This window comes from Pipistrellus hanaki (assembly GCF_964339955.1).
Source record: "Pipistrellus hanaki genome assembly, chromosome: 12".
NCBI lineage: Eukaryota > Metazoa > Chordata > Mammalia > Chiroptera > Vespertilionidae > Pipistrellus > Pipistrellus hanaki.
The window spans coordinates 48,452,949-48,465,767 of NC_140514.1; the positions used below are offsets into that span (position 1 = coordinate 48,452,949).

The 12,819-nt window shown below is 54.2% G+C and overlaps 2 protein-coding genes across 2 annotated transcripts; both read right to left on the reverse strand.

Annotated features, from left to right (window-relative positions):
- Positions 1 to 237: 237 nt before the first annotated feature.
- Positions 238 to 4,658, reverse strand: TMEM150A (transmembrane protein 150A). Its single transcript, XM_084900287.1, has 8 exons — positions 4,534 to 4,658; positions 3,804 to 3,985; positions 3,304 to 3,351; positions 2,904 to 2,990; positions 2,010 to 2,077; positions 1,573 to 1,700; positions 1,193 to 1,370; positions 238 to 987 (listed from the first exon to the last, which is right to left on the reverse strand). Exons 2-8 carry the CDS (start codon positions 3,866 to 3,868, stop codon positions 749 to 751), a joined length of 813 nt encoding a protein of 270 aa, XP_084756413.1. The 5' UTR covers positions 3,869 to 3,985; positions 4,534 to 4,658; the 3' UTR covers positions 238 to 748.
- A 1,940-nt stretch (positions 4,659 to 6,598) lies between these two features.
- Positions 6,599 to 12,716, reverse strand: LOC311630938 (UPF0561 protein C2orf68 homolog). The gene is made up of 4 exons (XM_084900557.1): positions 11,533 to 12,716; positions 11,338 to 11,456; positions 10,435 to 10,586; positions 6,599 to 10,096 (listed from the first exon to the last, which is right to left on the reverse strand). The coding sequence occupies exons 1-4, from the start codon at positions 11,637 to 11,639 to the stop codon at positions 9,974 to 9,976; spliced, it is 501 nt and encodes a 166-aa protein (XP_084756683.1). The 5' UTR covers positions 11,640 to 12,716; the 3' UTR covers positions 6,599 to 9,973.
- Positions 12,717 to 12,819: the final 103 nt, after the last annotated feature.

Here is a 12,819-nt window from a genome sequence, read left to right on the forward strand (position 1 = left end):
AAATTTCAAACCAGACTCTGAGTGGGGAAAGTTTATGAAATGATCAGATAGTTGGTTCTTTAGCCCAAAAAGGGTTTCAAGCCCTGGAGGGATGTTTGGCTAGTACCTGTCCTCCTTTTTGGAGGCAGCCCTGCTCTCAGAGCACCTGGCACTCGGGACTCTCCCTATGGGTGTTCTTTGCCTAGGGAAAGCTGTCCTAAACCAGGCCCTCTGACTCTCCAAAACAGACTACAAACATGCAAATCAGAATTATTTTAATAGATATATATATAAAAAAAGTACTAAAATTCCCACATGGTTCTGCTGTACTACTTGCCCTAAAGAACATAAGGGGCAGAGTGAAGAATCCCAGTGCAGGTCAGTAGGCCCCAAAGTGGGCCTTCCCACAGACTAAGGTGTGCTCACCCTCCCCCCCACCCCCCATCACTATCCCTCTTGCTGTTCCCAGCCCCCAGTTCCTGCAGCAGGAAACCCCAGTGGTCTGACCTCGGCACTGGGTATAAAGGCACCTGAAGGGTGGCTGGGTGACTGAGGATGTGTGACCTTTAAACATAAAGACAGTATTAGAGTGGGGAGCTGCCAGGGCCCGCTCCTCTATGGCACAGGTGGATGTGGGATGGCCACTCTTCCAAGAGTGAGGAAGCCTATATCCCAACCGAATACTTTCTCAAAATTGTTTTTGGTACAAAATGAATGCAGAGAGGACGTGGGGAGTACTGGGGGCTGGGCCAGCCGCCCTCCCCAGCCCTCAGATCATGGCGATGCTCTCGGGGGCACAGTTGAGGTGAGTAGAGGTGCTGCTGCTCCCGGAGGACTTGCAGGCCCGGCCAGCAGGCTGCAATGCAGCCACCAGTGTCTCTGAGGAGACGGCCCCAAACTCATAGCAGAAGGTGCCGTAGAAAATGAGGATGTCGATGACAAACACCCACTCGCACAGGGCTGCCCCGTGCTGCAGCTGAGAGCTCTCGTGGATGAAGAAGACGCCGCCTGGAACAGTGCTAAGGAAACATTTGGGAGGACCTGTGGGGACGGAAGACACCTGCCTTCCTGGATATATAACTAGGCTGGGGCAAAGGATGGGCCCCGAACTCCCAGGAGCGGGAGCGGAGACCACCTGGATGGTCTCCCTTGTCTTGGGTGAGAGAAGGGCTGGGCTAGAGGACTTCCTGGCGGCCCTGTCCTAGAAGGATACTGAGGATCAGGACGACAAAGGCGATGGCTGCCAGCACAATCCGCAGGTAGGCCATAGCCAGGTCCTGAGGGGCGGCGGCTCCGTGGTAGGAGAGGACACAGTGCAGGCAGACAAACAGCAACCCGGCGGGGAAGGCCACACCAGCTCCCACGTAGTGCAGAGACTTGGCATGATCCACCTGGGCCCAGGGAGAGGTGCTGAACAGTGAAGCAGCCCTGTCCCTCTCCCCTTCTCTCTCCCTCCCAGACCCCCTTCCCCACCCCCAACTTTGAGGGGCTGCCCCTGCAGCTTGGGTCAACCCTCAGGAGACCGAGTCCCTGCAGACAGCCATGCCCTTTCAGGGGAAGTTCAAGAGGTCGAGGGGTTGGGGAGCGGTATACCTGAAAGTTTCCAACCACCACAAGGCCTGCAGCGTTGGTGCAGCCTGTGATGAGTGTTGTGGTGTTAATCCAGGAATGCCGACTCTGCTCCAGGAGCTGCCCGTAGAGCAGGAGGCAGAGCAGGGCCACTGGGGAAGAGCATGGGTGGAGCCAGCATTAGTGCCTTCCCCTGGCCCTGCCCTGTTCAGGAGCCCGCTTCTCTCACCCCTCCGGACACTTTGAGGGCCAGAGGGAATAGATGGGGGTGGTGAACTGGGTTTCCTCAGGCTGTGTGGGGTCAGCCTCTAGTCTTTAAGGAGCAGGGAGAGAAGTGGCCCCTTTTGCTTTAGCCCTTGGTTGGGCGGGCCACGTTGAGTAGGGCTTCCTGTGCGCTCCTGGGGGGAAGGGTGTTGGGGTGGGCTGGACTGGGCTGGCTAGGGGCCAAGGGCACAACTCACCCATGAAAGCACCCACGTTGCCAATGAGGCTGAAGAGGCAACTCTCTGGGGGATATGTGCCGCACTTGCTGAGGGGAGGGGGCAAGGACAGAGTGAGAGGGGCAGGCGCACCAGAGGGCCCCCATTCTGGCCCACTTGCCTTCTCTTGCTTCATCTGGGCCCAATTTAAGCCACCGAGAAGGACCAGTGTCTTTCACAAACAAATGGTCCTCAGTGGTACCCCCTCCCCTATAAGAAAAAGCAGAGCTCATGTGTGTGACAAGTTAGCGAGGACCCAGGATTGCTTAGCAAACCCCGAGACTCCTTGGACTCCCTGAGACTGTTAAGGCCTGTAGCTGGTTTGAGCCAGAAGGTGGGCCAGGCAATCAGAGGCCTTGAGCTTAAACGCAGGTATGTCACCTGGCTGGCATGGTTCAGTGGTTGAGTGTCGACCTGTTAACCAGGAGATCAAGGTTCAATTCCATTGGGGCACATGCCCAGGTTGTGGGCTCAATCCCCAGTGTGGGGTGTGCAGGAGGCAGCCAATGGTTCTCATCATTGATATTTCTATCTCCCTTCCTCTCTGAATTCAATAAAATTATGAAAAGTAAGAAAATCTAGGCAGCTCCACTAACTAGCTATGTGACCTGAATGGACGACAGAACTCAGTTTCAGTTTCCTTGCCCATAAAATAGAACAATAGCTGCCCCAATGCTGGCAGGATTAGTCGTCATACATGTAACGTGTTCCGCACAGTGCCTGGCACATAGTAATTGGAAAGCAGTACTGTTACTAAGTGCTCTTAATATATTTATTATTCCTGTGAAATCCTTCGGGTCAGGCCCGTTGGAGAGGCTTGGCTGGGAGTCTATCAGGGCCTTGGGTCTCACTGATCTGCCCAGTTCCAGGCCTTACCTGATGAGGGGGACATCGTCCAGGGTGCAGCAGCTTTTGGGACCCCCTTGCTCAGTAGGGTCAGGAGAGCAGGACTCGTTGTAAGACCTGGAGGCAGGACAGAGTAGATTGGGGGAACCCTCTGGCCTGTACATCAGGCCTCTCAGAGACCACCCTCCCGGACCTCCCTTATCAGGGGCAGGAGAGCCCACTTCCCAGGGCCTGCCTGAGACAGAAGCCAAGGGGGCAGAGGGATGGTGGAAAGCAGTGGGCACGAAGCCATGCCTGGGGGGGCAGGCGCGCCAATGTCAGAGAAGAGCAGTGACCCCGCGTCTCCGTCTGGCTCGCAGCAGCCCCGGCCCAAGAGGGAACAGAGATGAAGGGAGCTTTAGAGTGAGGCTGTCTGCAGAGTACGCCATACCAGTTCTCCACAGGGCACACGTGGCGGTTCATCACGGCCATGGCATACCTGTGGGAACAGAACTGTCACCCCACGACCCCAGCCCAGCCCAGCCCAGCCTTCCCCCACCGACTATTCTCTTCTCCCTCGATTCTGGCCCCGTTCATAATCATTGCCCCTGCCCGGGACTCAGGTTGGGATGGCCCTGATGCCACACCAGAACCCACAGCAATGGCCACAAATAAGAAGCCCTCTGGAAGTTGCCCTGGCTAAAAGTATGCCTGTCAGGGCCACCTTGCTGGACAGCAGTGGTGCCAGCCTGTCCCAAGGGACTTGTCCAGGCATCAAGCCAGGGTTTGGAGACAGCCAGAGTGACCGGGGGTATCACTCTGCGGCCTGCAACAGGACAAGGGACTTTGTGTGCGCTACCAAGCTCCTGTTGGGTCCTGGCGGGGGCCCTGTCCCTCCTCAGCCTGGGCCCATTCTGTCTCCTAGTCGTCTCCCCCTTCCCCTCTACTCACACAGTCCATAGGCCAGTGATGGAGAATGCTGATAAGCTGACCGGGAGGAGGATCCAGGCGGTCATGAGGGAGTGGAGCCAGGATGGTAGTGGTGTGGGAGGGATGACAAGAGGTAGGTGGGGAAGAGGGGGGCAGGCCCAGCTATCTTAAGATACTTCGCCAAAACCATCAACAGCCCCGGCCTGGTGGAGAGAGATGGGTCAAAGTCCAGGGTCCAGTGAGTGGTGAAAGAAGCCGCGGGGGCACGGGGTATGGGTGGGGAAAGGAAGGTGGTCATCACCTGATTCGGAGCTCCCGCCGGGACCCGGAGTGCCCACACCGAGCTCAGCTCACGCCAGAACGTGGCCACCCTCTGACACCTACCGGGGGCCTCCGCGTCCCACCCCCAAGTCACCGGCACTCGGGGGCTTAGGTGGCGCCATAACATCTGGACAGCGAGTCCCCCTCCTTCCCCTGAGGAGCGGGGCTGGCAGCCGAGCAGCAGGAAGGACGGCCAAGGGGCCGAGTCAAAGGAAAGCCCAGGGTGGGTGCAGGCCCGGTAGACGGGCGGCCACACGCCCGCAAACCCGCGACCACTGCGCCCTGGAGAAGCGCGGCTCCCGCGGGAAGCCCAGCCCGGCCCCCGCCCGGGGGGGCGCCCGGAGCCCGCGGCAGGCGAGTCCCGGGACCCGGGGCAGGAGCCTCCTTTGTGATCCCTGGAGGGTCCCGGGAAGCAGGGGCCAGTACGAACCTCCCCGGAGCGCCCAGCGGCTGCGGCGCGCTGTCCAGCCCCGCGTGGCGCCGTCCCGGCTGCGGCCCTCCGAGCGGCCCCGGGGGTTTAAAGGGCCGGCGGCCCCGCCCTCGCCCTCGGCCGCGCCCTCCCCCTGGGCCCCGCCGCGGCGCCCGCCGGGACCTGGAGTCCGAGCCGCCGGTGCCCCGGGGCCCGCGCTCCGCCCAGGACTACAACTCCCGAGGCCCCGTGCCCAGTCCCGGTGGAAAGGGGGTGGCGCCCCAGCTTCGGGGGAACCTGGGCGTGGGGACCGTGGCGTGGGACTCAATGGCAGCTCTGTCTCCGAGATGCAGGAAGGAGAGTCCTGTGGCCCGGGTTCCTGCTGTGGAGGCTTCGGGAGGCGGGAGGCTGGGGGGTGCACCACCTTCCAGCTCCACCTGCGATCGCCCTGGCGCACGTGGCTGAGGGAGCCTGCGCCGCCGCAGGGCACATTCCGCTGCAAGTGCGAGTTCAGGTTATCTCTCCTTCTGGCGCCGGCGCCTGCCCTGTCCCAGGCAGCGGTCTGCAGGGAAGCCTTAGCTATGCCTTCCAGTCAAGCGCCCTGGATTTGGCTTATGCTTTCGACTCCGAAAACTCTGGAGGATGCCACTCGCACCGGATGCATTTTCAAGGGAACGAGCAGACAGAATACTACAGTGCAGAATTCAGTGTCTAAAACATGTTACCTAACTGCTCAACACTTAACCAATGGATTATCCATTCTGAGTCGAGTAGACCCACATGGCCAGGTGTTGGTAGGTAACAGGAAGGTGGGCGACCCAGAGCAATTTGGGAAAAGGAAGCAGACCGAGTGTGGGAATAAATTACCCCTCCAGCTTCACCAAAACTTACAGGCCAACAGTGCCCTCTTGGTTCCTTTCCTAATTAAAAAGGCAGAAAGAATACTTCCTTGCACATACCAGAAGGTGCCTGGCGCTCTAAAAGGAAGCCCATCTTTTGTCTGTTGAGAGCCCTTCTGAGACAACACTGGGGCCAACAGATCATTTACCTGAAGGGAGCATGGGCCCAGGCTGCCGGAAGGCCGTTTTAGGGAAAGGTTAAATGGCTGATACTGTTAGGGAAATGGAGCAGATAAACCAGAAATGGCACTGACAAAGGAGAAACCCCTTTGAACCCAGTGACAGTTAAAAATGGGAAAAGGGGCCGAAACATAAAGCGTCAGCCTGCGGACTGAAGGGTCCCAGGTTCAATTCCGGTCAGGGGCATGTACCTTGGTTGTGGGCACATCCCCAAAAGGGGGTGTGCAGGAGGCAGTTGATTGATGTTTCTCTCTCATCGATGTTTCCAATACTCTATCCCTTTCTTCCTGTTAAAAATCAATAAAATATATTTTTTAAATGGAAAAGGGGGAAAAATTAGAGGAAAAAGGAAACCTGCTGGAGGACCCTTTGCCAAATCCCATCAGGACAAGTAAAGTATGTTGGCACAGAGCCATTGCTGTACAAGAACATCAGGCTGAACGGACCAGCAGGGTGTAAAATTCAGAGCACCTTCTGCTGGCCATGCTCTGTGCCTCAGGAAAAAGGGGAGCTTCTTTCTAATTCACAGACACCATCTCCTGACTCCGGTGTGTTCCCACTGGTGCAAGCCCAGTTTCTCATCTGCCCAATGTTGTCATGAGCCCTCAGCATTTCCTACTACATTAGTAGCTTTGCCATTCATAACCAACACTATCTCTTATTGATCTGGGTTTGTGTTCCTGTCCAACCTTTATCCCAGGAAGACCTGCGAGAGCTGGCTGTTTTGGGCTTAATATGACAGTATGAGTAAGGAATTACCCTGCTAGAGCGCCCTGTGAGATTGGGGAGTTGGTAGGGGAGAGTTAGACAAGAAGTAGAACCTGAAGTCAAAGTCCCTTCCAGCTCTAAAGCTACGGGGGTTACACTTCCACCAGGACAGTTCTTAGAACAGGCTAAGCAAGACGAGATTTCAAGTGCTGATTCTGTGGTGCTAAATGTTAGGAGCAGGCATTTCATCCTCACTTCCCTACACACAGAGACGATTTCACAACTCTTGGCAAAAACAGTGCTGTAAAAATAATGTTTATTGGTAAAAAAAAAAAAAATTACAGTCTTTGAAAAGTACCTTCCCTTCAGGATTTTTCAAATAATTTGCATACTTTTTATTCATCTACATAGCAGAAACATTGAAACGAGAAAACAGACTATATGGCTTTTTATACATTTACACCATAACGTAATCAGTGCAACCAGTCTGTCATTCTGGCGGCTCTGAGAAGGCAGGTTTTTACTTGTAGCTTCACTCCAATCACTGGGGAAATTTGGGCTGGGTGCCTATGGCTCGTTGGCCATCAAATTCCTCAGGAACAGGACAGGAATACAAAGAGAGAGCTTAAAATATTTTGAATAATTTTCAACATTCTATGGTGATTCTCCCAAAGGCTCCGAGGTAGGAAAATAATGTCTTTATTCCTCTTTCTGTAGTAAAGCCTTCATTTGTACTTATGAGTCAGCTGGGAATCCACTACCTGACCACCCACACCAAATGCACAGCAGGTTGGATACCCACAACCCCAAAGGATTTCTTCCAGCTCTACAGGCTAACTGCTAGTTGGGAGTGCCCCTTAGGGTAGACCATGGAGACGGAATCTCTCTTTCAGTGGCTCTTCCATAGAGAGCATTTGTTAATGCCCACGCTGGTCTGTCCTCCTAATGTCTGGCCAGGCTCCAGATTCCCTCTCTCTCTCACTCAATACAAAAAGCTTTACATTCTTTTCTTGCATTATATTCATCAAAGATTTCCATGTTTGCCAACTGGCTGGAACTCAAGCGTTAGTGTTTATTTTTGCACAGCCCAAGCCCTATGCAAACCTAGCTTCCTTCTATTTGTAACATTACCCACTTTGGGCCAGGAAACACAAAACCTTAAAATCCAAGGCTTAACTCTCAGTAAGTGAAGGAACACTTAATTTTGGATGGACATGAGATATGCCTATCAGGCTACCAGACTTTTTTTTTTTTTAAAGACAGCCAAGAAATGGATCTAGTCAAGAGAGTGTTGAACCTGAAGCAGCCTGCTGGAAAGCTCCAGCCAGTCCAACACTGCTGCCACTGCGCTCCACAAGGCAGGACAGTCCCCCGCGGGACAGATCTCCAGCCTGTGGAAACACTCCAAACGTTGTCCTTCAAGGCAAAGCACCGATTTTTGGAAACAGCTGCCAGATGTCTGGAGGTAAGTCTGGTGAATAAACTGGTCAATACCATCTTAGATCCCAGGTGACGGGTGGCGAAATAAGCAATGAGCCTGTGCTAAAAAGCTGTCTGCTGGCCGAGGGCCATCACCAGAGAAGCATCTCAGGCACGCCTGGAGCAATGGCAGCCTCAGCACCAACAGTTCTGTTCTGCAGGACAACCTTGCATTTAAGTACCAGGCTCAGTGCTTTATATACCCAGACTGCATAAATTAAGAATTAGATCTCTCTTGAGTGGAAAATATTTTATATGCACTTGATATGCAGAGTGCAAGAAAAATTCTACACATTAGAGCTCTCATTAGTTTCTTACCTGAGATTACATGACAAACACAGAAAGACAATAGGGACACACTTTTCTTCTCACAAAACAGGAAGAGAGGCTAAAATCTCTTCTGGTTTGGTTTCTAAATTTTGTAATAAATCCAGGAAGCAGGTCATCCAGCAGTGAGAAGATGAACCCCAAAGTATTTCCAGACTGGGAAGTCTAAGAGTTCCAGCGAAATCCTATGTCCAAGTCAGATCAGTTGAAGAGATGGAAGACTAAAATGACTGGTGCTCTGAGCCTCCAGGGAAACTGGGATGATGGCACAGTCCCCCTGACCCAGGCTCTGGAGGGTAGTTAACGTTATGTTAAAAGGCACTTTGATTCCAACTAAATATAGAGGGCAAACTTTCTCCTTCAAGAGTAGAACTGAGCCCAGGACCGGCAAGTTTAAGGCTTTTAACCTTGGGCCAGCTCTGTGGGTAGGAGCACTCTGGTCTCTTCACCACCAGGCCTTTCTAATTCACCTCACGGACGTTCCTGGCACTGTAAGCACTGGCCACCTGCACTTAGTAGTTTAAGAGTGGCCTCAGGTGTCTTTTAAAAATTGCTGAGATGGACCAGACAGACTGATCTTGAGACCCGATGTGGAGAAACCCCTGGGGCAGGCAGACTTTGGCTTCATGAAGTCTCAGTGCTCATGGGTTCACATAAACCCCAAATTTCAAATTACAAAAAAGGCTCCAATGTATTGGAAAACCGAAGTGGCTTGGAACTGCAGCGTAGATGTTTCAGATCTTTAGCCTAACCCTGCGTTAGGAAAAACGTTCACTAAGTGAAAGCACTGATACTCCTGGGATTTTTACTATAAGGATCTGTTGGGAGACTCTATACTCTTAGGAGGCAGGAAAAGAGAATGGGGCAGGGAAGAGCAGATGAGAGGTTCATTTCCTCTGAGACATTGTTTGGGCCTCGCCCCAACTCTGCAACTAAGGTTCTAAATAGGCAATTATTGCTGTTGAATTGCTCTTTGTATCTATGTTCCAGACTGTTAAATCACATGTGGAGAGGCAGTTTTAAGCATATTTTGATAATTCCCCTTTAAGGGATGAGGCTGAAAGCTAGAATTCTATAATCCTAACCAAGGCAGGTTTTGCTGCAAGAAATCCTTGCAGTTTAGTTTTGGCATCATCTTCTTAGGTCTCCTTATCTAGACAGTGTAAAGCAGTGGGGCATGACAGAAACCTGAAAAAGCTATGGCAGGGGAGGGAGACATATTTGGGAGTTGGCCTAAAAAATGAACATCTCTCACTGTGCTGCTATCAGGATTACTGGGAGAGCATGTCAGAAAGGTAGGCCCACCCCCTCAACCCCCCACAACCCCAAACCTCCAAAGTCCTCAGCAGCTGGAGGTGCAGTCACATTGGGAGGAGAGAAGTGGGATGGAACTGATGGACTTGGAGACAAAAAGATGAAGGAAAGAACTAAGAAACAGTTGGAAAAACAACAACAACAACAACACAAGATCTAGGAAAACATGAACATGAGCAGAAGCACGGTAGGAAGGAACCATAAAATAACACGGCTCGCGGAGCTGGGTGGAGCAGCAGTGCCGGGTATCCCAGGGCATATGAACTCAGTGAGAAAGCAGCATGTTGGCATAAGGCTCATAAACCTTGGCTCTCCCTGGAGAGTCTGCTTCTAGAACACCAAGGTAGCCAAACAAAACTCTCAAAAATTCCAACTCGATAATCAATGGGCCAATATACAAGGAAGGTGGTCAGGCACTGTCCCTGCAACACCCTTTTCTAGCAGCTCTGGGGTGTGTTTGTGCGTCAAGATCAGCCCAGACTGGTCCTGGCATCTCCAAACTAGGGAGCTCCCTGGGCAGTGACTCCAGCCTGGAGGGAATGCTTTCGACCCGGTCAGTCTCGGCTCTGGCGCTTTGCCATCTCCTCCTTGATGCGCAACTTGAGGGCCTCTTGCATGGGTGGATCCAGAGGCGTGTGTGCGGACACCTCCTCACTCACCCTTCCTGGATCATCGTCCTACGTGGAGGAAGAGTCAGGAAGCTCAGGGTCTGGCCTCTTCTGGAAAGGCCACCTGCCCTGTCCCTAGACTACTCTCTCAAAGAATTCCATTTGACTCAAACTTGCCAGTGCCTGCTATTTCCCAGGTATCCCCTGGGACAGTGATTCTCAACTGTGGTGCGCTGAGGACCCCTGTGTGACAGGAGTTGTGCTCAAAAGCATTGCCCAGCAGCTTACGCCCCCAGGTGGAGCAGGCACTCCCCTCTGACCCTGAGGAAAACAGTGGCTTGGGGCTGGCAGTGATTTCTACCAGTTCCAGGGAACCTTCAGGCTGTAGCTGTTTCCACCAGGCGTACCTGATACACGATAACAGATGTGACCTCTCCGCTGTCCGCCTCATATTCTAAGCAGAAGAGCTGACGGCCAGAAGGCTCTGGCTCGGAGCCGCCACTACTGCTGCTTTCACGGGACTCTTCACAGTCTGGGTTGCTGGGGTGGGTAGAGCCATCTGGAAGGATGAACCAGAGTGAGAGGGAAGAGGGGAAGGCCGCTGGAGCCCTGACCACAGAGATAAAAGCCCCAGTCTTTTCCTAAGTGTGCCTGTATGTGGTATGTGGTGCCAGTTTCATGTACCTCTGCATTCCTGCCCTAGGCCAGCACAGTCCTGTCACACAGAGGGCATATGATACACATTAGTTTAGTGAATAGGGTTGGAAGGTATAGGAGAGATGGGCAGAGCTCTGCCCTGTTCAAATCCAGGCTCTGTCATTTATGAGCTTTGAGATTTTGGGCCTCTGTGCCCGTTTTTCTGATTGTGAAACATAAATAAGAGCTCCTACCTTATGGGGCCTATGATAACTATGTGACAATGTACATAAGACCTAAGCCTTTTGCTGGGTTTGGGCTTCAGTCCACAATTCTGTCCTGTTCAGCTGTGCTGAGCCTTTTCTCTGTGAGGCAGTGGGAATGCGGACATACAGTATGATGGGGCACACTGGCAGACAACTTCTTGCTGGCTCCCCGCTATGTCCTGTAACACTGACGTTTAACTGGGGGCCGTCCGTCCCCCCGCCCTGTTCTCCAGGAAGCAGCACTGAGCGCAGGCTGGGGAGCGTCGAGGTGACGGTTCCGGGAAGGGCCGCGATGAGCCGAGCCTTGGGAAATGAGTGGTGTGTGTTTCTCCACAGAGAGAAGGGGGCGCGTCGAGGCAGAGGGCCCGGCGCCGCGGGCGCGGAGGCAGGCAGGGCGGGCGGCCTCACCTCGGCGTCGCGGCAGGTACACCTGCAGGTCGGGCTTGCGGGGCCTGGTGGGCGCGGGCGTGTGCCGCCTCCTCCCCTTCTCCTTGGCCGCCTGCTTCACCTTCTTGTCGTAGTCATCCCTGAGGGGAGCCGAGCGGGGGTCAGGGGCGGCCGGGCCGGGCGGGGCTGGGGGAGGGCGGCGGGGCGGGACGGTACCGGGCGAGCTGGTTCCGGCGGATGTGGTGCACGAAGCCGTGGCTCATGTCCAGCCGCCCGCCGGGCTTACAGCAGAGACGCGGCCCTGAGTCCGGCGTCGCTTCCATCTGGAGCCCTGGGCGCGGGGCCGCCGCCACTGCCACTGCTGCCGCCGCCGCCCCGGCCGCCTTCCGCCCCGAGAGCTCAGCACTTCCGGTCTCGCACGCAGCACTTCCGCCCCGAAAGGGCTGCCGGGCCCAGCGCCCCGCGCGGAGTTCCCCGCGCCTGTGGGCTGCGGGCCGAGCGGAGCCTTTCTTTGTGACACCACGTGGAGGAACAGGCTCTGGGCCGCCTGCTGCTACGTCTGACAATTCGGCTCCCGCGACGCCACTCGGGTTCGGCGTGGAACCTTCCCGCTCTTCCTCTGGGGATAGGGTGCAGTGCACCTTGTCACCTGCTGCGTGACCTCGGCTGACTACTGAACCCTTCCGTGCCTCGGTTTCCCCATTTGTACTCCGGGACCGGAGAGCACACGCCTCCAGAAAGCCTGTGAGGGGGCGAGGGCCCCGGCCCCAGCTCTGCGGCCGAACTGGCGCTCACCGGCTGGATGTCTTAGCTGCGCCCGCGGGAGGACCCAGGGGTGCGCAGGGGTCTGAGCGTGTGCCATTTTCTTCTCCTTAAACACACACACACAAGATTAAGGGACACACTTCGGTGCACCCTCACAGCCAAACATCTCTGAGCAACCCAATGGGACGCGCTGTTGACACCGTGACGATGAATTTAAAAATAAACTCAGCGGAGGGAAACGGGAAGCGTCCAAAAGGACCCGCCCTGGGCTTCCCTGTCTCAGAAACGACAAGACGCCAACTAACTTGTGGCGACAGAGAGGACACTTTTGGGGCTGGTGGGTAGGTTCATTATCTTGATTGTGGTGCTGGTTTTGATGGGAAACTCAAGACATTAAAAGTTTTTAGTTTTAGCCCTGACCCGTTTAGCTCAGTGGATAGAGCATCAGCCAGCAGATTGAAGGGTCCCAGGTTCGATTCCGGTCAAGGGCATGTACCTTGATTGCAGGCACATCCCAGTGGGAGGTGTGCAGGAGGTAGCTGATCGATGTTTCTAACTCTCTATTCCTCTCCCTTCCTCTCTGTAAAATATCAATAAAACATATTTTAAAAAAAGTTTTTAGTTTTAGATTGATAGTTAATAGGCTTGGACATTAGTGCTGGTAGAAAGCTATTGTTGCAGGGACTGGAATGTGTGACCTGCGCTGCCTTCAGGAGACCCACAGCAATTCGTTGTGCC